The 24,517-nt window shown below is 42.4% G+C and overlaps 1 protein-coding gene across 1 annotated transcript in view; it reads left to right on the forward strand.

Moving 5' to 3' along the window:
* Positions 1-13: 13 nt before the first annotated feature.
* hmga2 (high mobility group AT-hook 2) overlaps positions 14-24,517 on the forward strand; it is a 51,900-nt gene continuing 27,396 nt past the window's right edge. The window contains exons 1-3 of the mRNA XM_023409760.2: positions 14-631; positions 1,778-1,864; positions 10,272-10,322. Of these exons, the coding sequence (XP_023265528.1) occupies positions 524-631; positions 1,778-1,864; positions 10,272-10,322 (246 nt within the window). The 5' untranslated portion in view covers positions 14-523. The remainder of the gene's footprint in view (positions 632-1,777; positions 1,865-10,271; positions 10,323-24,517) is intronic.

Here is a 24,517-nt window from a genome sequence, read left to right on the forward strand (position 1 = left end):
CTGTATTATCCACCCACAGGAGAGAGGTGATTTCTTTCCTTTTTCTTCTTCTTCTTCTTTTTTTTTTTTTTTTTTTTTTTTTTTAACTCCATCCTTATTGAGTGGAGCCTGGTTCTGGAGTAGTGTGGATGTGGTTATTATGCCCACACTTCCCAGACGATCCGGACTGAGCTGTCACGCCTCGCTGCTGCTGCCGCCGCCGCTGCTGCTGCATGGTCCTGCCCGGTGCCGCGGGGGTGCTGTAGCCGAGTTTCAGTCGGAGCTGCTCGGCTTCTCAGAGTCCGATGTCCCCGGTGTCCTGTCTTATGCTCACTGAGCCAAACCTTCCAGCTGCTCCCTGGCTTCACTTTATCAGCTTCAAAGCCGCCAGTCGTCCCGCCTGTGGAGGACTCACGAGAAGACAGCGGACCTGTGAAAGTGCCACTGAAACTATCGTCGTCGGCTCCCTCCCTCTATCCTTTCTTTCTCTTTTGAAGTCTTTTCTGTTCACCGGGAGAACGGAGGAGCCGCAGCGCCGGGAACCATGAGCGGACGCGGGGACGAGGCCGGGGAGAGCTCCGGCTCCCAGGAGCCCACGGGGGCCGCGGAGCCCCAGAAGAGGAGGCCGGGGAGACCGAGGAAGCCCCAGAAAGTGAGTGTTGAGTTTGTGCCTCGCTGCTGGACAGGATGGTATCTCTTTTCACGACTTAATTTCTGCAAGTACGATGCAGGATGTGCTGCAGTTTGAATCCTATAGACTCGACACTTGAAGTCGGAGAGTTGAGGTTTAAACTTCGGCTTTGCCTCGCTCCTGTAAAGCAGCAGCAGCGTGTTTAGAAGCGGCTCTGATTTCATTTACTTGCAACTAACTGTGCAAATGTTTCATAGCCCGTGTGAAAATGAGCTGATTTTGCAACAGATTGCTCCGTATTTACATTAAAGCAGGGAGTGCAGTCCTCCATAACTTCCCTCATGCTCTTCATGGCTCCTGTGAGGTACAGCTCTCTGTCTGCAGAGGAGCTCGGAGCTCGGAGCACAGTTCCTGCTGTTTTCATTCGCTTTGTGAGCCCAATATGTTTCTGTACAAATCATGAGCAATGCGCGTGCCTCCAGTTGACAACATGAGTAAGAGGAAAGGTATGGGGATGAATGTAACTCTGCAGATCTTCCGTGAGTTGAATCACTAGACGCCATGACAACTTGAGGGGCTTTTCTTTTTTTTTTTTTCCTTTTTCTTTTAAGTGTTCGTGTGAAAGCGTTTAGCAAGTCGATTGATGAGTCACACTCCCAGCAGAATCACGTCCATTGACGCCACAGGCTGCAGAGTTCGTGAAGGTGTCAGAAACTGGACACTGTGGCTGTACATGAGTTTCGCCTTCAGACGCACACCAGCCTGCAGCTGTTTATTATAAAGCATGAGTAAAAAAATATATGATGAGAAGCTGCATCACGTTGCATTTAGGTTGTTTTGATAATAGAAATGTTGACGTGTGAAGTTCAGTGAGAAAATTTTAAAGTGTAGAATAAATCCCACTCATTCATTCCCTCCCCACCCATGCACAGAACCCTAACCTCCTCATCCTAACCTTAAACCCAGTCTTCCTCCAAAGCCATGAAGGCTGGGTTCCTTTTTTGTCCCTAAAAGCAAGTGGAGTCCCCACGGTGAAGTCCTGTACACAGATTTATGTCCCCACTACATGCATGGACCAAAGAGGTTGGGTGGTGGTGGTGGGGGGGGGTTCAAGGCTTTGTTTCCTGTCCTTGACACCCATCTCATGTCCTCCCTTCCCTCTCTCAGGAGCCAAGTGGAGAGCCTGTCCCCAAGCGACCAAGGGGCCGCCCCAAAGGAAGTAAGAACAAGGGCCCCTCCAAGGCAGCGCAGAAGGTGAGGAGCCTCAGAGCAGGAATGACACAGACACCTTTGATAACCACTTACAGTCCATAATCAGTACAGCGGAGGAGCGGACGCATGTGGGATCAACACACCTTTTCATTTTTTTAAAATGTCATCCTCAATCGGGACCCTCCACAGCACAGACCTCAGGAGAGATTCTTTTTTGTTGTTGTTGTTGTTGTTGTCATGAATCCGCCTGTGTGTTCTCCGTCGCTGAGATCACTTTAAATGTGAATGATGTCATTGCAGCAAGTTTATATGTAAAGCTTTGACTTTTGGTTTGCAAGGTGAGCTGCAAACCTTACCTCAACCTCAACATAACCTCCGTTACACACACACACACACACACACACTGAGTCGCACTCTTGCAGGGTTTTTTGCGGGCGCTCTTCAAAGAAAACTCACATCCTCCACTTGTGTACCGCTTCACCTGTTCAGCATGTTCACCTGTGCAATCTAATAGTACAACAGCCCTGCTATAAATTCTGCTTAGTGTTAACAGGAGAGTGCTGAGTAGAAGATGACTGGATTTAGATATAGTTGCAGTAGTGGTGGGTGTGAGTTAGATAACACTATATCGCCAGGTGTTTCTGTTTCTTGGGGTTGGATTAAGAAAATATTAGAAGCATGTTTCAGTGTGATGGAGGAAAACAGCTACATACCGACTGCAGCCACACTAATACCCATGTTTTTTTTTTGTCTCTGCTGGACTTTTGTACTGGATCGCATGTGATTCTATAAGTCGTTGTAGTAAATAATTGTCTAATTCTAATGCGAGGGACGGTTGTTAGAGAGAGCATGACCATGACCAAACCAAACTATTGTAAATGTTGTGTTTAAAACAAATGGAGAATCAAAGTGTTTTTCCTCGATGTCTGAATATTCAGGAAGGATCAGTGAACGGTCCTGACTAGGTCTGGTATCGGTGCTAGAGCTGAACAATTCATCGAAATATTATCATAATCGCAATATGGCAGAGTGCAATATCCAAATGGCAAGAGCTGCCATTTTTTTTGATAAAGGTAAAATGTGTCACAACAAACCACAGATGAGTTTGTTTGGTTCAGACCCAAACAAACAAAAAAATTTTTTTGATTTTTTACCAGTGAAAATGAAATGCAAAAACAATTCAAACTGATATCGTGACTCATATCACAATCGCGATATGATTTCTTTCGCATATCGTTCGGTCCAAATTGATACTGATAACTGAGCGTCTAGACGTTCGCAGACATCTTTACTTATTGTGTGATCAGATCTTTCTGATGTAAGTTGAAATTTTGCTTTCTTTAAACCATTTCACTCGGGCGAAATCCTTGTATTTTGCAGCTTGTGTTTAAACAACATTGAGAATTTAAAATGGAAAAAAGTTACACTGAAAAACACATTTATGTTCCTTAAAAATACGGTGTTTTTCTGTATCAGACCTGAAACTCAGGTTTCTATTGGCTCTTACTGATAGAGTATAAAGTATAGTTAGTATAGCATCAGTCTAAAAGAGCAACATAGCTCAATAAACAAGATCCTCCAGCAAAAGGAACCCACTGCAAACACCAACATGTGAACATACAGAAACACACATAAGTACTAGGGTGTGCATGAGAGATAGAGATGATGAATGAAAAAAGGTTAAAGTGGCAAAGGAAAAGTAATCCAGAGAAAAGCTTTGAAATTTCACAGCAGTATCTATCTTTTAGGTTGTGTTGCACGTCCCTGTGTCTTCGTTCATTAGTTAGATGAAGCTGTGATAGGCCCGTGATGATAGCAGCCTTAGTGCTCCCCTGCCACCGTGAACCACTGTAAACATTCTCAGCACTTCTTTGCAAAGATATGAACCACTCTGCTCTGGCCATAATCCAGTCGAATCTCATCTGACATTGTTATAATAAACACTGAGGATATTAGTCTTTACAGATGAAAGGAGTCCAGGCTCAGCCCACACCTGTAACATATACTCTTTAAAAGTTCATTTCCCCTTCCCATATCAGTCACTTCTGCAATCTCTGACACATATCGTGGCGGCTCGGAAGAAGAAACAATTGTATTACTCACCTTACTACAAAATATAGTCAACAAGGTTTTACTCTGAAAAAACAAGGCATTATTCATAGGAAATGTCAGGTTTAGGTAGGGGCGCAAAAAGATCAAATCTTTTTTTGGGTAGATCAATCAGGATCTGCATCCTGGGTCCGCTCTGATTTTGTTCTGAAAGTCCTGACCGGAAGTTGTGATTCATATCTTTCCGCCGCTTTAACGCTTCTTTCGGATGTTTGTCCTGCTGTCAATGCTGTCTTCTGTTTACAAATTGTGTCTCACTTTTTGCTTAGTTCATGTGGAGTATTGGTTTAGACAGCGCTGTTATTTATTTATTGTTGTATCGGATTATATTGATGCTACACGTATGTATTTTAATTTGAAAATTCAGTCGCTACGAACAGCTAGCCCGGCTTGTGTTTCCTTGCCTGCGGGCAGGTCCCCCGTCCCGCAGATGGACCGCAAGGCTGCGTGGCGTGTGTGTGGTGGCTGTAGAACGTCATAGTTTTCGTTTCGGCGCACAATAGACAGAGAAAAGACATTACACCAGCAACATGACATGAAAATGACACTGCTTTGCTTAAGTAGATCCTCACAGAGCTAGCAGGGCTCTCGGCTGTTGCTAGCATGTGTGTGCCTGTGCGGTGGAAGAGCAGTAGCCCGGCTTTGAAACCTCGTGACACTGTCCTTCCCACCAAAAAAATAAATGGTTTGTTTATATGCCTAAAGACCTTAAGTGGCAGCATGAATTATAATTTTTGTTTGTTTTGACATTTCCATACTGTCCAAAAACTTTGTTAGGTGGAGTTTGGAGTTGATGGATGCATCAGCAAGTCTTTGCTTCCAATTTCCTACCAAGTCTGAGTCAGTGTTTGGTTTCTTTAACCATGACTACAGTCATTCATTTAACTAAGTAGTTCTTCTTTTAAATGTGATGAAAAAGGTTGGAATGGTGTTAATGAGAAAAGACTCATATGGGTCACTTAAAAAAGCAGTTATAAATGACTTTTTTGACCTTTTCTTTGCAGGACTTTTATACTGTTAGTATAAAATAACAGGATCGAGTTATTCAGCTGCTGTAGTTTCCTCCAAAACCATAATGAATAAATAAGAACACATTTTTAATGGCTTTTAAGACTAGTAGTAGTAGTAGAGTCGTTTGGTGAAACCAACACTACGTGGAAAAAGAGAAAGATTATCCTGCCACAGTTTAGTTTCACTTTGGCTCTGGCTGCTAGTTTCTTGTGAAAGGTCATTTATGGGAATTTATGGCAGGTTCCTTCTTGAGATCCCTGCGAATTCAGGGCTTCTGCAGACATGCTGCATCTCTCTGCTCAGACATTTAAAACACTCTGATGATTAATTGAACAGGGTGTTGTCTTTCAGACCATTAAATCTCCACATTAAAAATGCATCATCCCAAACAGAGAACTGGGATTACAGTACACAGATTGGATAGCCGGCAATGTATCATGATAAAGACCTGCTAATGAACATCACAGGATTTGTCATCATCATTTTGTTGTAGCTTTATATGGTTACTCTTCTCTTAAATTGTAGGGTCCTAACCTGCTATTGCTCCTGTTTGACACAACCTGATAGTTAGTCCTTTCATTTAATGACAAAAGTAACAGATTTTTCAAAATAAAGTTTGTTTAAATGATCAGCAAGAATTGTCTGGTCAATGCAGATCAAAGACTAGGTGCTATTGAAGAAAAGATGACTGCATGCTAAGGTCCAATGAGTAACAAGAATAAACACGTTCAGTGACGTGGAATGGTCATGGCTTGGTTGGGTTAAGACTTGGGTAAAAACTTCTTAGTTATATTTACTCACAAAAAAGGTCTCAGAAAAGATCATGGTTTTGGTTAAAATAACTACTTTCCTTACGGTCAAAGGCCTTCATCGTCATGGTTACAAGGATAGACATGCAGTAATGGAATGATCAGAGATACATTGACCTCTTCAAACCTTTAGCTGAATCAAGGCAAATGTTCAGTATGTCATCAGTGCATGACAACAAGTCCTCCAGTAGGCTGATTGTCCCTAACCTTGGATACAACGCATAGGAACGCACTAATGGCAGGTGTACTGGACCTTCGTTGTCGTGGTAACAATAATAAACACGTAGTTAAGGTTGTGGAAAGGTCATGGTTTGGTTGGGTTAAGGCATAAAAACTGCTTAGTCATATTTAGGCACAAAAAAGGTCTCTGCAAAGATCATGGTTTGGGTTAAAATAAGTACCTCCTTACGGTCAAAGACCTTCGTCGTCATGGTTACAAAGATAATCATATGGTTATGGTTATGGTTATGGAACGGTCATGGATAAAAGAAACAACATTGACCACAACTAAACAGGAGTCGACTCATCCATCAACCCCAACCCCCTCCTAGTGTGGACTTTGTCGCTCTACATACAAGGTCACCTGACTTCCTCCTTTACTTCTGTCATAACCTCTGACGCGGCTTGAGGTTACCTATCTATGGGTCTGTAATAAGCTGCTTGGATAGCAGGAGGCCAGTTTAGTGCAGACTTTCAGAGATGCATGGACCTCTTCAAACCTTCAGCTGGATGTTTTTACACCTATAAAATGCTGATGGTGAGAAATTGAAAAACTCCACCTGCCATGTGACCGGCCTGGGCGGCTTGTACTCAGTGTCAGGCTGACAAAGGAGCTGGTGTTGTTAACTGAACCAAAGCTACACACATGCCCTAACACCACCATATCACTGATACAGGCCTTTTGCTGGTCATCGTCTGCAAAATTCATTGCAGCTCAGCAATTTGACTAAGATTTCACCTGACTCCCAGCCAGGAGCCATGGAGCCTGGATATATCTGATGAATTATTGACACTGGTCTGGTCTTGTTAATTGCCGGTGACTGCAGGGCTTTGCCTTTTGGGAGTGCTGGACAGTCTGCAGGGTCAAATCTCTCCCAACTCCCACAAAAATCAAGTCATTCATCTCCTTAATAAGAAATGTAATTGGGTTGAAATAGAGGTGACTGGTCGCCATTATAGTCAGGGCTGTGTTACGCTATCGTTGCATGGTTATGCAGTTAAAACTGTTTTAAAATGTTTGTGCTGCATTACGCTACCGGCAACAATTATATCACTTTGTCAAAATCGTACAAGTTATAGTCAACACGATGTTGTGCTTTCCAAGATTGTTAGCAGTAATGTAAAGCATACAGTTTGTGATTCGTAGTACACCAGTACTGTATCAGTAATACTGCATCCCAACCACTGCCAAGAAATCTCAGTGACATCACAGGTTTCTTAACTTTCTTAGCAGAGTAGTATTTCACCGGTAGAATCTTAGTGTATCCAAATTGAAATGACTGGATCGATATTGATGGAGAAACCTAACAGATCAGAAGACTGACAGCCATGGAGCCACATGGGGAACATCCATGCTCACCTCCTTCACATTCTGCTGCTCAGCGTGGGACAGCAGGAAAACAATTCAGTCACTGCTGGTTCAACAATTACACATTAGAATGGACTAAAATCAACCTCCCTTCAGTGGAATCTAGTGAATTCTGTTTATTCTACCCTCTCTGTGACACTCAGCTCCAAGCCCATTGGTTCTTCCCTCTGAAGACGGAAATCTTTAAAAATGGCATTTGTAACAAAAGGCTCAGTAGTTTCCTGAAACAGCGGGCATTGTAGTTTTTAACAAACATTACTCAAAGAGGAGGAAATAGCACATTTGTTGGGGACTATGTAATGCTCTAGTATTCCAGTATTCATGGTGATGAAGGAACACGTCACCCAGTGCAACAGTGTGGATGTCTCTGATAGTTTTAGGACAACAATGGACCTTTATGGCACAGAGGAATAAAATATACATGTTGGTTCCTCCTGTAAGTAATTTGTTTAAAATGCTCAATAATTTCTTAAAACACCTGACCACTGTAGTTTTTAGCAAATGTTACTCAAACAGGAAGAAATAGTTTATTTGTTTGGAACTATTTTCAAGGGCGGATTAATACACATTTGATGCTCTCGTGGGTATTTACTTACTTGAATACTTCATTTATTGTTATAGCAAAAATTCTGGTTTGTTGAAATTTTATTTGTTTTACTTTTGTACTTTTGGACATCATTTCTATCAGCCATGATAATACTGTACTCCAGCTAATACCTGAGGTCAAGTAACAAGAGGAGTCAGATGGTCAGACGGGTTGAAAACAAACCCCAAGGTTAGTCAAACTTATCTGGAGGAGGTAACTAAAGTGATCTGTACATTTGTTACACAAACTGTCTGTTTTAAAAATCCGTCACAGTTTACGCACCCACTTTTTGCAGAGCTCAGTTTCTTGCAGTTTTGTGCACACAGAGGGATAAACTGTTGGTTTGTGTCCAACATGTCTGATTGTTGGACTGCTCACGTTTCTTCACCTTTAGGGCTTTGTTGTAGTGATCTCACCGCGTTCCCAGATGTCAGAAAATAACCTAGTGACTCCACTGTTATTCTAACTGATAGAAACAATGACCAAAGATATGAAAATAAGATAAGATGTAGAAGCCATGGAAAATGAAGCTCAGGGAAAGTGTCCTGAGCTGGCATATTAACGTAATGGCCACGGTGAAGCTGCTTTTTGGGCTCTATTTTAATGCATTCAGGGCGTGTCCATGTCAGTTTTGCTATTTTAACGATGGAAAAGACAGACGCTCCAGGCGCATGGTTCAAAATGGTTGCACTCAGTCTCTTAATTATTCATGGGAGTGTTTTGGGTGTAACATCTAATAACCCAATCAGGGCGCATCTCCCATTCTCTTTAAAAGCCAGGTGTGCTGCAGCTTGGTGGATTGCTATTATAATGGCACAGTGTCTCACACAGAGTTAGATTCTATTTGCAGTCAGTTGATCGCATATTGTGACTGACCAGTGAGTCCAGTCCTGACACAAACTGTGCACAAATTTAGCTCAGGTGATGAGAAACATGGTGGCACACTCTGCTTGTGTGTAACAGGCAGAGTGTAGGATGCACATTGTGCATATTACTCTCTTGATAATTCGTCCTTAAAGATCCTTTAGACTTGTTTTAAACACTGTAAAAATCCTCTGCTAGGATTCATATTTAGTTAAACATGTTTTTCACACACAAGAACTGGATCTAAAGCTCATCTCCTTTTACTTCCTGGTTGAGAAATCTGGATCAGGCCTTATGCCCCGCCCACCACCTGCTTGCTCCAGGTGGACAGGTGAAAGAGCAGAGAGTATCAAGATGGTCAGAGGAGGAAACATGTTTGAGCCTCAGTCAGACCCAGACTCAGATGAGGAGTCGGTTGAGACCAGAACCAGAGACTCGCAGACGTATCAGAACGGTTAGCGTAGTTAGCATCTTTTATTTGTTCATGTTGTTTGTTAGCTTGTAACTGGCAGTGGCTGACACAGTGTTAGTGGTTGTGCTAATGCTAACTCTCTCTGTGCTGACAAGGTTTCAGGTTTATTTAGCCCCGCCCCCCGTCCCCACAAGTTGACAGGATTGGTTGGATTGTTTATGAGACTGTCATTGGTTCACTGCAGTTCAAGGTGGAAACACTCAGTCATGGTGTAGATGATTATTTCACTCATCATATGGATGGTAACAAGGTGAAACACTTGACTTTCATCAGAGGGAGGCTTTTAAATAAAAGTGAAATACTGCATCACTGACTTCAGACCAGGTTTTTGTTGATCGATTGCAAAAACGCTTTCTGCTGCTTCAACATATCAATGTGCCTGACCACACCTCAGTTTAAGACCAACAGACTCATGGGCGACTGTGAAGACTGTGAGGTGCAAAGTGCAGCACCACTAACACCTTGATTTGACCATTTGCTTGATCAGAATTTGATCCATTAGTTCTGGTAAAGATCACTATCAGTAAATCATTTTTTATTGAATTCATGCTCTCATGTTCTAACGCAGTGGTTCTCAAACTTTTTCACGTCAAGGACCCCTAAAGTGACACAATGGAACCTATCTGACAGGATTTTTGCTATTCAGTGTTTTATTACAGAAAGTGTTTGAAACTCATGACCATGTCACTCTGTTACTTATGGATGTGAAAATAAATGAGTCCCCCAGGAAGCCCCTCAAGGACCCCTGGGACCACACTTTGAGAACCACTCTTCTAATGTTTCCAAAAGGACAATACCCCAGGCTACGCGCTTTCAGAGGAATGAATGGACTGCCATCTTGTAACGTGGTGTCTATAGGAAAAACACATTCAAAACACCTTAACTACATGCGTACATGTCACTTTTTTTTTTTTTTTTTTAAATCTTGGATGATCATATGTCGTATATAACACGGTAATGTCATGTATGTCATGAAGTCACAGGAGTTTTTTTTTTTTATGTCTTCACAGAAAGCCGAGGCAACCGGAGTGAAAAGACCCAGAGGACGACCCAGGAAATGGGTGAGTCAGTGGTTCTCTTAAGCTCTGAGCTTGTGTGCGCTGCTGGAACACGTGTCGTACACAACACAAGAAAGGGCTGTGACTAAAGGAGCTGTGTCAGTTGATAAAATCTATTTGTGACAGGAGGTAAATGTGCATGGGAAAAGCCTGCGAGAGAAAAGGAACACACTTGTTTCTTATCATTTAAAAGCACTTTGTGGCAGAGAGAATTCTCCCAGTGGGTGAAATGGACTTGTTATTAACTTTCATTATATGGCCTGAACACATTCAGAGCTTCCTCTCTGGTTGTTGCATGTGTGTGTGTGTGTGTGTGTGTGTGTGTGTGTGTTCAGGGAGATCGCCAAAATGTTTGTGTTATCAGTTAAAGAAAATGTTTACTCTCCGCGCTGGCCGCAGGAATACTTAAATAATTCCACCGACAGCTTGAAGGCCTCAGTGTTTATCAGCTCCAGAGTAACAGAGCTGATTGATAATGCAGGGAAAAGCAGCTGGCATTTGGAAGTGCCACCAGGAAGGGCAAGGAGAGATGCATATATCATGTCTGCATTTTTATGTGCCAGAGGGGCGGAAAAAAAAAAAGAAGGGAAAGCCTCCGAGAACCGAGCTGCAGGGTCATAAAGTGTGTGTTTTATATTTATTTTCCTGGAAGGAATGGTGTGTTCCAAGAATCAACCCTGCACATTTAGTATATTCTCCACTGTCAACACTCTGCTGGTTTACTGGTGCGAGCTCATGCTGGGACTTGTTAGCTCCATGTGGCGGCTTTAAAATCTGCAGCAAAGTAAATTAGCTGCTTTGTTCACATGCAGGGCATTGAATCCTCCGCCTTCATGGCCTTCTTCAGCAGCAGGCCTACAGCTGCCAGGATGGCGGTTCAGGCTTTACGTCAAGTCTAATGTCTTTGGAGTGACTCCCAGTAGGTCACAGCAGAAAGCCATGGGCATTTTTGAGAGTTACAAGAGCAGGCAAACCAGGTGACCTGCACTGTTGAAGCAAATATTAATCCCTGCATGCTTTGCAACCTGTGCATACAACAAACTATTTCATATAAAGCACCTTCCTCAGTATAGCTTTGCCAAATTTAAAGGGACATTGTACCATCAAGCCAAACGTCAAAGTTGATGTGAACATTAACTGAGGCTCCTGATTGTACTGCTGATGAATGCACGTGACTGGCTGATTGTATAATTGCATGAATAAGCAGGTGCACAGGTCTTCATAATAAAGTGCTCAGTAAGTGTGTATAGATATCATAACCAATACTGTAGTCATAAATTTTATTGCATTATCACACATTTTTTGTACTATTTACTAAAACGCTAATGTACGGTGTCCCTGAACGCACTGCAACTGAAGAAGACACACGCAAATAACACAAGAATCACGCTGCAAGTAGCACAAATGCCAACGGAAGTGTTTCCATGGGACAGAACAAAAAGAACAACCTGGCTGGGATGAAGATGTTTTCTGAATTTGTTTGTGTTTTGTCTGTTTGCATATGTTTTCTGAAGATGCGGTGCGTTGAGCTCTCAGGGCTACGATGCTAATGGGACCCCAGGTGTACCCACCCACAATCCCTCACAACCAATGACAATATCTATTGGTTGGAAACACATTCTTTTTTCTTGTTTTTCAAAATTACAGTATCTGTGTCATGTTGAATTGAATTTGACCTAATTCTAAACAACACAGGGTCGTCCGACAAAGACTTAGATCAGGCTCAGTTTTTGTTGCAACACTGTTCGTTGTTGGGCAAGACACTGCGTTGTGCAATCTAGTAGATTACTTTGCTGTTTCTCTACTGTTTACCTCATGTTGTGACAAAATATGAAAATAGTTTCCACCCTGATAATATGTGTTGCACCAATAGACCGTATATAAAGATGGACGTAGACATCATCCACTGGTTTTTTGAAGAACGGTTTTGAAGCTTAGAGTGAGCCGCTCCCCCATCGCCATCTTGGCAGTACTTGATTCTGCCCCTAACTCCCAGCTAATCCAAAAATGGACAAAGAAGAGGGGCAATTATTCATAACTTGAATAAACTTTGATAAAATGTAAACAGGTGAGTTTTATAAACAGTTGTCATGAAGGAGGAAATTACCTCTAGAGACCAAAACAGTTTTTGTACCAGGCTGTAAACATGTTTATTTCTGCTGTAAAGTTGGACATTTTAACACGGGAGTCTATGGGGATTGACTCACTGTTGGAGCCAGACTCTAGTGGTCATTAGAGGAACTGTAGTTTTTAGCACTTCAGTGTTAACTTCATTTGCTGCTTGGTTATAGCTTATACAACACATCCCAAGAAGTGCATCTCCCTGGCACAGGGGAACACAGCTTCACGGCATGCTTTGTAAAATGGTTGACAATAATACAAAGGATTTGTGGTGAATGGGTTAAAACACTGGAGCGATCTCCTGTCTGGAATCTATCTTTGGGAATAACTGTAATATTGAAGATTTTATCAGATGCAGCCTCACAGCTGCTTTGTCAGCGCAGCAGCTCCATCAAATCTATTTCTCCACTCGGCTGCCGGCAGCCACTGAACCCTTGGACCGAACGATGAAGCAGTTGAGGTTTACTGCACGTCCCAAGTACACACACCTACACACCGACACAGCTCCCTCCGTTTGCTTTATGTCTTGCCTGGCAGAACTACACACACAGGCCGCACTATAAACCAGCCAGTTGTGTGCTGTAGATTGTATCTTTCTAACACAGTTGACAATCGAAGCTGCTCCCGGCCGTATCTGATGTGTGTGGATGAGAAAATGTTTAACTAGCGCGGTGATCTGTCAGCAGGATAATTACTCTCTTTAGCTGCTGCTCTTATTGTTGACTTTAACCACAGCTCATCATTAAAGGATTCATCATCAATGCAGCAGTGACAGTTGCGTGATTTAGAAAATTAAATGTCAAAGAGCAAAGTTTTTAATCCCTCTTAATTCAGATTTACTTCAGAAAATGACAACCTGACCTTAAACCTTTAGCTCTTGCCTCATAATTGTCTACCTACTTATGTTTCTATGGCAACATTACACCTTCTGTTTGTATCCCCCTAAAACATGATGGGAGGGGCAGGGGCATGGTGTTGCATGTGTTGAAATGAATTGTATGCACACCTACAGGAATGTCTACCAGCAGGCAGTGGTTTTCCTGTTAGTCCCACAGGGTCAAAGTCAGGTATAATACAGTTCAACACCACTTCACACTACATTCTCCAAAATGATCATAGAGTTGAATCGACACCTCTCTATAACATCAGTGGAAATGAACATTATAAGTTTCATGAAGGAGGATTTACTGCAGGACTGTTGTATTAGACTACATTAGTTTTAGCTAGGTGTTCCTAATAAACTGTCAACTGAGTGTATATTTTTACTCAAGTAACCGAACCAAAGAGAATGACGAGACAGTGCTGGTTTTGTTTTGGCAGTTGAGCGCAGATGATGAGCTTTTAGAAGACAAGGACAGGATGAGTGGATCCCCATTAGCTACAGCCGAGGTAGCAGCTACTCTTCCTGGATTCAGTGTTTGCATTTGGCCTTAGTTAATCAACATTGTCCTATAAGTAACTTAGACAGCTGCTCTTGAACCCTTACTGGTCCTCAGGTAGTTGTGCATCCATAGTGTGCACCCAGTCCAGTCCAATGGATTCATCCAGTGTATTTGATTCTGGATTTGGATTCAAGAAAATGCTTTTCAGCTCCAACATTACTACAATACTAGAATAACAACAAATACGTGATCTCATACATGCAAACAGTGTTCCCAGGAAAGATTGAGTGAGAGGCAGTGTTGATCCTGGACCGCTCCCCTAGAGTAAATACTTTTACTTATATAAGTATAACTACATCCATCACAAACCCCTCCCTCCACCTATTAAAGGTACCGTATAGACTAAAGGTAGATGTCCATGTGTAGTTTGATTATAAAGCAGGTCTAGGTTCTATATTAATACTGTGAAAGTATCAAAGCCTCAGTCCACAGAGAAATGCACACAGCCTGTATTCAGAAACTGAGCCTTAAAATCAGCCGTCAGGACTTCCTTTAACTCAGAGCCTCCTCTCTTCTGATTGGCTCACTGACCTATTCTTACTACAGCTCCAGAGAGAAGCCTGAGAGAGGAGATGTAAAACTACATTGAGATGGTTTTTGGTTCTTAAAACCCAAAATATATCTTCTTATGGATCAACACTTCAAATAAAACACAGGAGAAATGTAATATATGGGACTTTTAAAGCAAGTGAATAGGAGGTGAGGTAAGTGACCTGGTGGTGTGCCTCTGAGACTGGGGTTTGTATTTGGGTTATTAAAAGTCATGCACTGTGTCTCTCTCCGTACCACTAACACACAGCTGGCAGGAACTGCTGGGGTCAGTCAGACCTGGCTGATCCAGGGTCAGTCCCTCATTTGTATGTCATCTTGCTCCTCCACTGTTTGGCTGCAGGTCCTGTCCTCTATGTGCAGGTGCTGAGATGCTGACCAGCTGACCAGCTTCCTCTGCTCGTGCCCTCCAAAAGATCGCATTCATCAGTTGCGCACAACAGTTCGCCTTTTCTTCTGCCAAATGGCTGCTGTCCTTTGGATTTAATGTGTTGGTTGCTTTACAGGCAAGCTAACCTCTCTGTCCCTGTTAGCTGCTATGTTACAGTAAAGCTTTGGCATCCCCAGGCAGCCTATAGTGCGACGTCATAATGAAGTTACTGGCAAGGAAATACAACAGCTGTACCTGGAGACCTATGTGTTTTATATAATTGAGGTCAATTGCTCTTAGTCCCTTAACTGTACTGAGTCTGCTCTAGTTAAAGGTCCACTGATGAGTTTTCTCGTGCATTTTTAGAGATGAACATGAAGTAAATATCTTCATTCTTTTATTAGAGAAATCGTTGGATGCGTGTCAACTGTCAACTGTGTGCAAAACTTGGAAGAAATTCAGGCCCAGGAAAGTTCTCACCATCCAAACCAATGGCCTTGTTCTACACAATGTAACACCTTGTGTTTGTATGAATGTGGGAAAAGTGTTCTTATAATTTCCACCCTCACTCTAGCACTCTGAGCAATCTTACTTTGAATCTGATCAACCCATTAGCCAATGACGAAAGGTCAGTTCACACAAATTATGAAAAGAGAACCTTTCTTACTTACTTCCTTTGTCATATCTATTCAACTTCATGCCTATTCATTATGTAAACGCTGACAGACTCGCAACATCCCTTAGGAGAGGCATTGTCCCCCCTGAGGTACAGGAGACTGGACTCATCGGCCAAGCCTTTGAGGCACAGGTGGAGTGCGGCGTAAGGTAATGGATACCTATAGAAAACGCTCTACGTCCACTGCTATGTGCATCACACACCCCGGGATTTGTTTCGGATCTTGGCTTGGCTTTAGCTGCCATCTCATATCTCAGAGAGGCTGAAGGCCTTTTTAGGATTCCTGGAAGATGAAGATTTTTGTTTTTTCGCTGGCACTGTTTAACAGGATCAGGCCTCACACGGACATGCGGAAGAGGAACATTGACTGTCTACATGAAAGGAATTACCCATAGGCTCAAAGAGAGCGATAAATCGGGTAAATAATTATTTACCATTGGCTGAGATGGGAAAATAGCCTCAATAAACAGTCCGTAAAAACACAACTGTGCTTTGTTCTGGCTGAACACCTTTGAGCAACTCAGTAATTGTGGATGTTCCCAGTGTTGAGCAGTCAGCTGCCCTTGGCTACTGATTACACTGTTTAGGCTGATAGATGTAACATTTAAATTTTGCTCTTTATTACTATTCCCACTATTTACTCTGTGCTGCACTCTTTTCTAATCATGTATCATTTCATAGGTATGCCAGATAATTTCCAATAATTTGAAGTAACCCACCACTGTGTCTCACCAAGGAGGTTTCACCTGTTTGTTTATTTGTTTTGTTGTAAGTAGAATTAAGCAAAAAGCACTGGATCGATTTGCACCAAACTTGGTGGAGAGGTGAGGCATCGACCAGGGACGAACCCATTGAAATTGGGTGCCAATCCGGTTAATAATGTTGGTGCTGGTGGACAGATATGTAGGATAGTTCGGCCTTGGCGGAGGTACACGCTCTACTGAGTGTCATCCTAGTTGTTTTTGTGTAAAAATACCTCAACTTTTTAATGCTGGAATTAGATCATTGCTAATAATAATTGAATATTTCACAGAGTGTGGTACAAAATTAATGATAGTGTTGATACAGTTCATGTTAAATCACACTGAGACGGTTGCTGAACTCACTGAATGGCACCAGTACAGCACGAAACGAAACAAAGACGATTTACGTATCGACGTTCCAACAAATGCCAAGCGGGAATCGCACCATTTGTATGTGTTATATATTCCTTTTCTATTTGTGCTCTGCCCTTTCCTCTGGTCAACCAGGGTTTGGAAGCCAAACTGTTTCGCTGCCCTCAGTCTGTCCTTCTGCCTTCCACACAGCTGCCCCTTTGTGTTCGATTCTCTGCAGTCACATCCGAAGTATCCAGGACACACTCACACCCATCTCCCCTTTCTGTGTCAATGCAAACCCTCGTGTTAAATGGAGTCTACTGTGAGACTAATGCCCTCTGCATTAAAGGTGCGGAAATGAAGTGAATGGGCAAGGAAGCACCAGGGCTGTAGCATGGGTATGTGTTAGGGGAGTTGATGTAGTGTGAAGGGGAGAGGTACACTCCCATCTCACTTCAGGCTTTGCTGCTCTTGGCTTCGGGTCAGAGTGGAGGCAGGTGCCAAGCTATGGAATCAGAGCTCAGGGGAGAAGAAAAGCAGGAAAGTCTGGCAGAGTTGATGAGCACCTTAATTACCAGTTTGTCCGGCAGCTTTGAAGAAGTGGAGAAGAGATCGGGAAGGTCCTCAGAAACTAGAAGCATCTTAAGAACTTCTTCCCTTTGGATGTGTGCATGTGTAAAGCAGGCGTAATTGTGCTATTGTGATCGGTGTCAGACATTAAAAAGCTTTTTATAGCCTTGGCACATCTCGCAGAGAAAATATGGAACTTGGCTTCAAGGGACTCTGGGCAACAGATCCAGAGTGAGTCAGGGGTTGAATCAGGGCTGCGGTGCACAGACAATAAAGCTGAATCTGAATCATTAGTGCAATATGTTCTGGAGCGTGAAAACTCATCGATGACGTTTTGAAATTTCAGTTCAACAAAATTATCCAAATTCAACCTTCACCTACCTGCTTTAAACTGAATATCAACGTTAATCAATAAATGGAGTTTGCTCTGTAATGGAGATGGTTCGGTTGTCTAAAGCTACATATTTACATCATGAAACAACGCAAGCAATGTCTCTTGCAACAGTGATGAATGAATTGTGGTCAGTGCTGACTCCTTGTGACTTGTTAGACGTGTCAATGGGATGCTTCTGGTGGCCTTTGTCAGTGTAGCAGTGTCCTGGTCTGAAGGATGGGATTTTCATTGCTACTCTTAACTCCTTGAAAAAAGTTGAAGAAAAAACTAATAACTAAAACTAACCAACTAATAAGTGGACTTTAGTTTAAGATTATTTTGTCCCAAACACTATATGTACAGTATTTAGACTGCAAAATGCACAGAATCACAAAAGATTGCAGAATATGTCAAAGAGATCTCCTGACCTTTCATGAAGAACAATCATCAGGTCAAAAAATAATTTGTCTAATACAAATACCCTTAAAACTATAATCACATTTCCATCAGCCTCAGTGGTACTTTGTATTTAGTGTTAATTTACCTACATGGCTGTATGTAGCTGTTATTTCAAGTCCATCATTTGATTCGAAATATTCATTGTCATTTTCTGCCGATGGACTGTGGTTCCCTGTAGGTCTTCAGAAAAGAAAGAGTAAGAACAAAGTAAAGAAAAAAATATTAATGAAGGCACATGGAGACACACACAGACAGCACAGATCTACAAAGAGTTCAGCAAGTAATACCTGAGCAGGTTGAGATAGGCATAGTTAAAGGCTAACAAGTAAAATCTCAATAGAAGGGGAGAATCAGATGGCAGTGAGAAAACCCTGCCGGACAGATGCCTCTGATCATAAGATCTCGGGTCTGATCAGAAGTCAGTTCAGGGAGGTGAGGATGGGAATGATGTGGTCCCTTTTTGGAACCTGTTAATGCTCTTGCAGCAACATTTGAACTGGTTGGAAGCAGGATTAAGAAGAGTGAGTGATACCAAAGTATAAAGAGTTACAATAAACAAAGCAGGAAGATACAAAGGCATGAGTACCTTTGTTCAGGTCCTGTGTAGAGTGAATTGATTTGAGTTTTACCCAGTGCGTAGATGACTCAAGCTCCCGAGATTTTCATCATGTGCTCTGTCAAGATTAGGGATAATAATGTTAGTTAGATGCTGAGGTCAAAGTAATGTAACTTGTGATTTGTTCTCACTGAGCTGGAGAAACTTTGCTGCCATCCAGGATTTTATGTCTTGCTGACCTAGATAGCTCAGCTGTCTACTGCGGCCTAACTGGCCGGATTCCAGGATATCCAGAGCTGTGTGATAGCAGATATCTCAGAGTCTGATAACTGCACTTTTTTTTAATTACCTGGAGAAAAAAAACCCCAGCCCCCGAGAAGTGTGGTTTTTCTCATTCCTTAGAAGGAAGGAAAGTGTCAGAGTTCACAAACGGATGACCTGATACTGGAGCTTCAAGATCTGCTGCATCATGTCAAGAGCCCAGTTTGATCTATGATGGAAATACTGGCAAATACCTGCTGGATCTTGATCAGACGGTGGCAATACAGTAGTTGCTACCACACACACACACACACACACACACACACACACACACACACACACCTTGGGGAAACAGTCTTAAAACTGTATCTCTACTGAGACAAGAGACATCAACATGTTTTAGAAGTTCATTCATGTGTAGAGGATTCACTTATATTACACAGACACTAGAAACTGTCATCAGGGATTTTCTCAGACTCGACAAAAGCTCTGAACAAAACACGAGGATGTAATTTACGATTTTGGATAAAAATAAGAGACTAAGCGGAATACAACATGTCTATTCATTCAGAAGTTCTGAATAAGGTGTGTGTATGTGTGTGTGTGTGTGTGTGTGTGTGTGTGTGTGTTTGTCCCTGCTCTGTCCTGTCACGTCTGTATATTTTACTGTGCACTTTGTAAACCTCTGATCTGCCACCGTGCGAGCTAAATGTAAATAGATATACAAATGAATGACCTCACCGTATTCTTACATGACTGGACCATTACGATGCTCTGTGGTATTTGTGAACAGGTTCATGAGACAGAGCGGCGTCACTGCTGAGAACAGCGGTGAGTTAGACATTAATTACATGAGTGTTTCCTGCTCTCTCTGCATCACTGATGAGTTTTTAAACTTATTTTGTCACTGAAGCCTTAATAAATGACGGGGGTGAGCATGTTGTTCCTGCCAGATGACCCCACGCTCTCTGCATGAATATTGGCTTGTCCGTCTGACATATCCACGCCACCTTCAACTAAACCTCTCATCGGGACCTCCGGCCTGGAGGACCGTATGGGTCGTTTTCTTTCAACCCTCCTCCTGAAATAGTGGCAGGTGTACCGGACCTTGGTTGTCATGGTTACAATAATAAACACGTGGACTGTACCGAGAGCAGCGTACATACCCTCGTTGCCATGGTTACTGTAATGCAGGTCATGGCTTGGTTAGGTTTCGAAAAAAGATTGTGTCTTTATTGTCATGGTTACAATAATATCAATGTGGTTAAGTTTGCCGAACAGTCATGGATAGAAGAAACAACAAAAACTGCTACTTTTACATGGGAATCGAACACCGCTCTTCAGTGTCATATTCATCCATCCACCACAGCCTACACTATACTAAACTAACCCCTATACTACGTCACCGCACTTTTCCCTTTGCTCCTGTCATAATTACTACCACCACTAGATGTCGCCTAGCAACAAAACCTAACTATGGCTCATAATAACCTACTGCACAGATGACATATGGGCTATTTTTTTTTTTTACAGGAGGACAGTTTCAAATCTCTCTAATACTGAACTCTTATAGTCACCCTCGCCAATCAGTGTCTCCATCATGATATCAATATCAAAATCACCTCTTCAGTTCAACCAAGGTCAAAGAAAAACCTGGTGTTGTGTTTGATAGCCAGCTCTCCTCCTCTGACCATGTTGAATCCGTATCTCTTCGCTCTATACAACATCAGACAACATCAGGTCTTACCTGACTCAGTACTCCACCCAGCTTTCGGTCCAGACCATGGTTATCTCTCTCCTGGACTACTGCAGGGCTCTTCTGGTGGACCTCCCTTCATGCACAGTCAAACTCTTACAGATGGTCCAGAATGTGGCCGAACATCTGGTCTTCGATTCAGCCCAAAAGGTCACATGTCGCTCCGCTGCTCATCGACCTCTACTGTCTACCCATGGCCACCCGAATCAAATTCAGTCACTAGTGCTGCCTGCAGAGAGACTTCTGGGTCTGCTCCATCTGCTTGAACTCAATCATGCAGCTCCTTCTCAGCCACTGTGTTCCTCTAATGAATGTGGCCTGTCATTGCCATCCCTGCACACAAGACAGTCTCAGTCCAGACTGATCTGGTCTGTGGTTCCCTGATGGTGGAACAAGCTACCAAAGTCTATCAGAGCAGGAGCGTCTCTCTCTCTATCTTCAAGAATCTATTGAAGACTTATATCTTCACAGAGCACCTCCTCTCCTAACACCTCTAACACCCCAACATGTCTAACTAGCTCCTACTGTAACTTTACCTGCACTCCTTCACTTATTGAACAGATGTAGTACTTAGTGCTTACACCAAGATCTCCTACTGCCCTGAAGCTTTAGTGATGTCGCTCAGTTGTGCGTCTCTTTGGATAAAAGCATCTGCTAAATAATTAAATGTAAATGTAAATAAAGTCAGACAGAGCATAATTGTCACTTCAAACTTCAAATTGCTCATTTGTGGTGAAACTGATTTTATTTTAGTTATGCACAAAAGGTATTTACTGAGTAGTCTCATGAAAACTGCCTTCATGACATTCAGAAGTGGATGTCTCAGAATTTCCTCTAAGACAGAGATCATAGCTCCAGACAGTGCAAATATTTAAGTCTCAGATTGGTCCACCGTCTCCTTCTGTGACATGACCTTGCAGGAAGCTTGGTGTCATCTTTAACACCAGCCTCAGCTGAGATAAACACATTAAACCTATGGTTCAGTCCTGTTTTCTGCACCTGAGAGTCTCCTCTCTATTAAAAACCTGTTATTTATGCCTTCATCACCTTCACCACACCTTCATCACCTGGACTATTTTAACTCCCCTCTCTCTGGGATCTGCACAAAAACATACAAACTCTATCTTGTTTACAGCTCATTCAAAACTCAGCTCAGGGTTTTAACTGGAACAAAGAAACAAACTTTTGAAAAACCTGATGGGGCTTGCTTAGTGCCTCATGCCCCCCCCTCGCTCCCTGAGATCCTCAGATGCTTCTCCTCATGTTGTTCTAGACTCTGAATGACTCACCTGAAGAGATTGTGGCAGCATATTGTTGTTTGACAGACTTGCTTCAAAGCTCCATATTTATCATACGTTTACCAAAAACCATCTCAATGTAGTTTTACGTCTCCTCTCTCAGGCTTCTTTCAGCCAATTAGAAGAGAGGAGGCTCTGAGCCTCTCTTCTGATTGGCTGACTGTTTTCTGAGTGATCCAATAAAAATATAGCAGATTTCAGGTAAACACTCAGAGAACCCAAATCCTGTAAGGTTGGATGGTGGGTCCAAGTGGGACGGGCTTGGGGCATGGCTGAGAACAGTAACTGCTTTGTTGTGACATCACAAAGTTACAGAAGTCCTGACGGCTGGTTTTAAGGCTCAGTTTCTGAATACAGGCTGTGTGCATTTCTCTGTGGACTGAGCGCTTTGATACGTTCACAGTATTAATATAGAACTTAGACCTGCTTTATAATCAACACATGGACATCTACCTTTAGACTGTTTTCGACCTTTAATCTCTCTGTTGCAGTTCATTCAGGTTAATCTGGTTCAGTTCAGAGTCATGCCATGTTGGACGTGTAGAAATCAGAAAAAATTAGAATCACTTTTACATGATTTCATACATTCATTTGTTCTTGCATGAAGAAGACAGGACTTTCTGTTAAGGTTGTGGGTAATTACATTTGTAGTGACTTGGTTTTAGTGTGCGGTGCATTCAGTTATTTTTAGGTCGCTGCTGCTGTATCGTACTCCTTCCCCGGGCGATTTGTAAGAATGAGAGAAAGCGAGACCTCAAAGACCACAGAGAAACACTGAAAGGAGTTGGGGGGTGGGCAGCAGCTTTGCCTCATTCCCTACATTCTCAACCCCCCACCTTCCTCCAGCCGTGGCTGCTGCCAGGCTAAAAGGTTGAATTCCAGCCACTAGAGGCCTTTGTTCAGACAGGGGCTCAACAACGACAAACATCAGGAGTTCTCCTGGACCTTAGCGGATGTCTACAGGTCACCTATGCCTCCCTCCCCCAGCTCCCACCCCTTTTTTTTTCTGCCGCAGCCTCTGGAGTTTAATCATTTCACTCTGAGTCTTCATCTACAGCAACATGGCAGTGAGCTGCTACATAGATTAGGATGTAAAAAGCAGAGGAGTTTAAAGCTGCTACAGAGATAACATTCTGTTCAACATGGGTTTACTCAGTTGCAATACTATACAACACCATATTGTAATGATTTAACATTTTACTACAGTATTTCTTTGGACTTTTCTGGACTCTTGATTCATTGCTTCAACAAAATAGTGATTCAATATGAAAACCTTGCTGACACAAATCCTCTGGGACACAGGGATGCATCATGTGTCCAGGAGACATGATATAATAGCGACAACATGATGTTTAGGATAAACGGCTGCTAACTCTGGTTAGATGCTGGTTAGTTAACGACAAAAACCACAATTGCAAAACCGGCAAATAGTTACTGACTTGTTGTTACTAGAGTTCCAGAGAGAAGCCTGAGAGAGGAGATGAAAAACTACATTGAGATGGTTTTTGGTTCTTAAAACCACAAATATATCTTCTTATGGATCAACACTTCAAATAAAACTATACACATAATAAAAATATGGGACCTTTTAAATGGAAACAATTTTGAAAATGGGGAAAAAAAGTCGTGTCGACCTGGTTCAAGGCCACTTCAGGAATTCCCCTGGTGGAATTGCAGGTCATCACTATTTGACACATGTCAGACACAATCATGTACAAGTTTGTCACAGTTAAAAGTGTTAAAAGAAATTTGGGAATAATCAAGTTAATTGATTTTAGAGAATAAAAAGGAAAACAGGTACATTGTAATGAAATAAAGTAAAGTAGTAGAAGGACAGCACTGACTTAAAGCACCCCTCATTCACTGTTTGTTTTACACAGGAAGTCACGTGTCTGTCCTGTGTTGTCTGGGCTGTTTGTGCAGCGATGGCTTGGATTTTTTTTTTCTCTTCCTTTCACAATGCACTTCTTTCAAATTCCTTAAATAGATACGGACATTTATGGCATTAGAGTATTTCTGCTACCACTATTATGAGGCAGGAAGTGAGCCGTTCCAGACACTACAGGTTAATTCATAACATCTGCAACGCTCTGTTAAAACAAGGCAGAGCTGAGTGCCATGCACAGAGTCCTTCCTGTTTCAAAGCAGCCACACATGCACACCGGGAAACAGCCACATGCATTTGGATGAAATGGTTCCAAGAAACGAAAGACTTGCTGAGCTCACCAACATAACACGCTCTGAACAAAACAAAAGCATGTTTGTGGTTTTATTTTTATTCTGTAAATGCAAAATTCAATAACCAAGAAGCAAAGGAAGATTTGTAAAGGCTGAGCAGACATATTGCATTGCCGTTTTTTTTTTGTTTTTTTTTTTCTACTTTTCTTCCGCTTTCCCTCTGAGATACTTGGGAACAGATTTCACTTCAAACAGCAAAGGCTCCTAAATGGAGCCGATCCAATTTGTCTGCGCCTTTCTTTCTTTTCAGAGCACCCCACCCCACCCCCCCTTCTCCAAAACCCTCCCAACAAAAGGCTGCTTGTCTGCTAGGAATTTTCCACATTCTTTGCAACGACAGACATTTTTCCCTTCGGCAAATTCCCCCTAATCACAGGATTTAGTTGGACCCTGATAGGTGCAATTCATAACTCTGGTGGGGCATTGGCTACA

This window comes from Seriola lalandi, unplaced genomic scaffold, assembly GCF_002814215.2.
Source record: "Seriola lalandi dorsalis isolate HSWRI2012SDOR001 ecotype SW California unplaced genomic scaffold, Sedor1 jcf7180002054407, whole genome shotgun sequence".
NCBI classification, from domain to species: domain Eukaryota; kingdom Metazoa; phylum Chordata; class Actinopteri; order Carangiformes; family Carangidae; genus Seriola; species Seriola lalandi.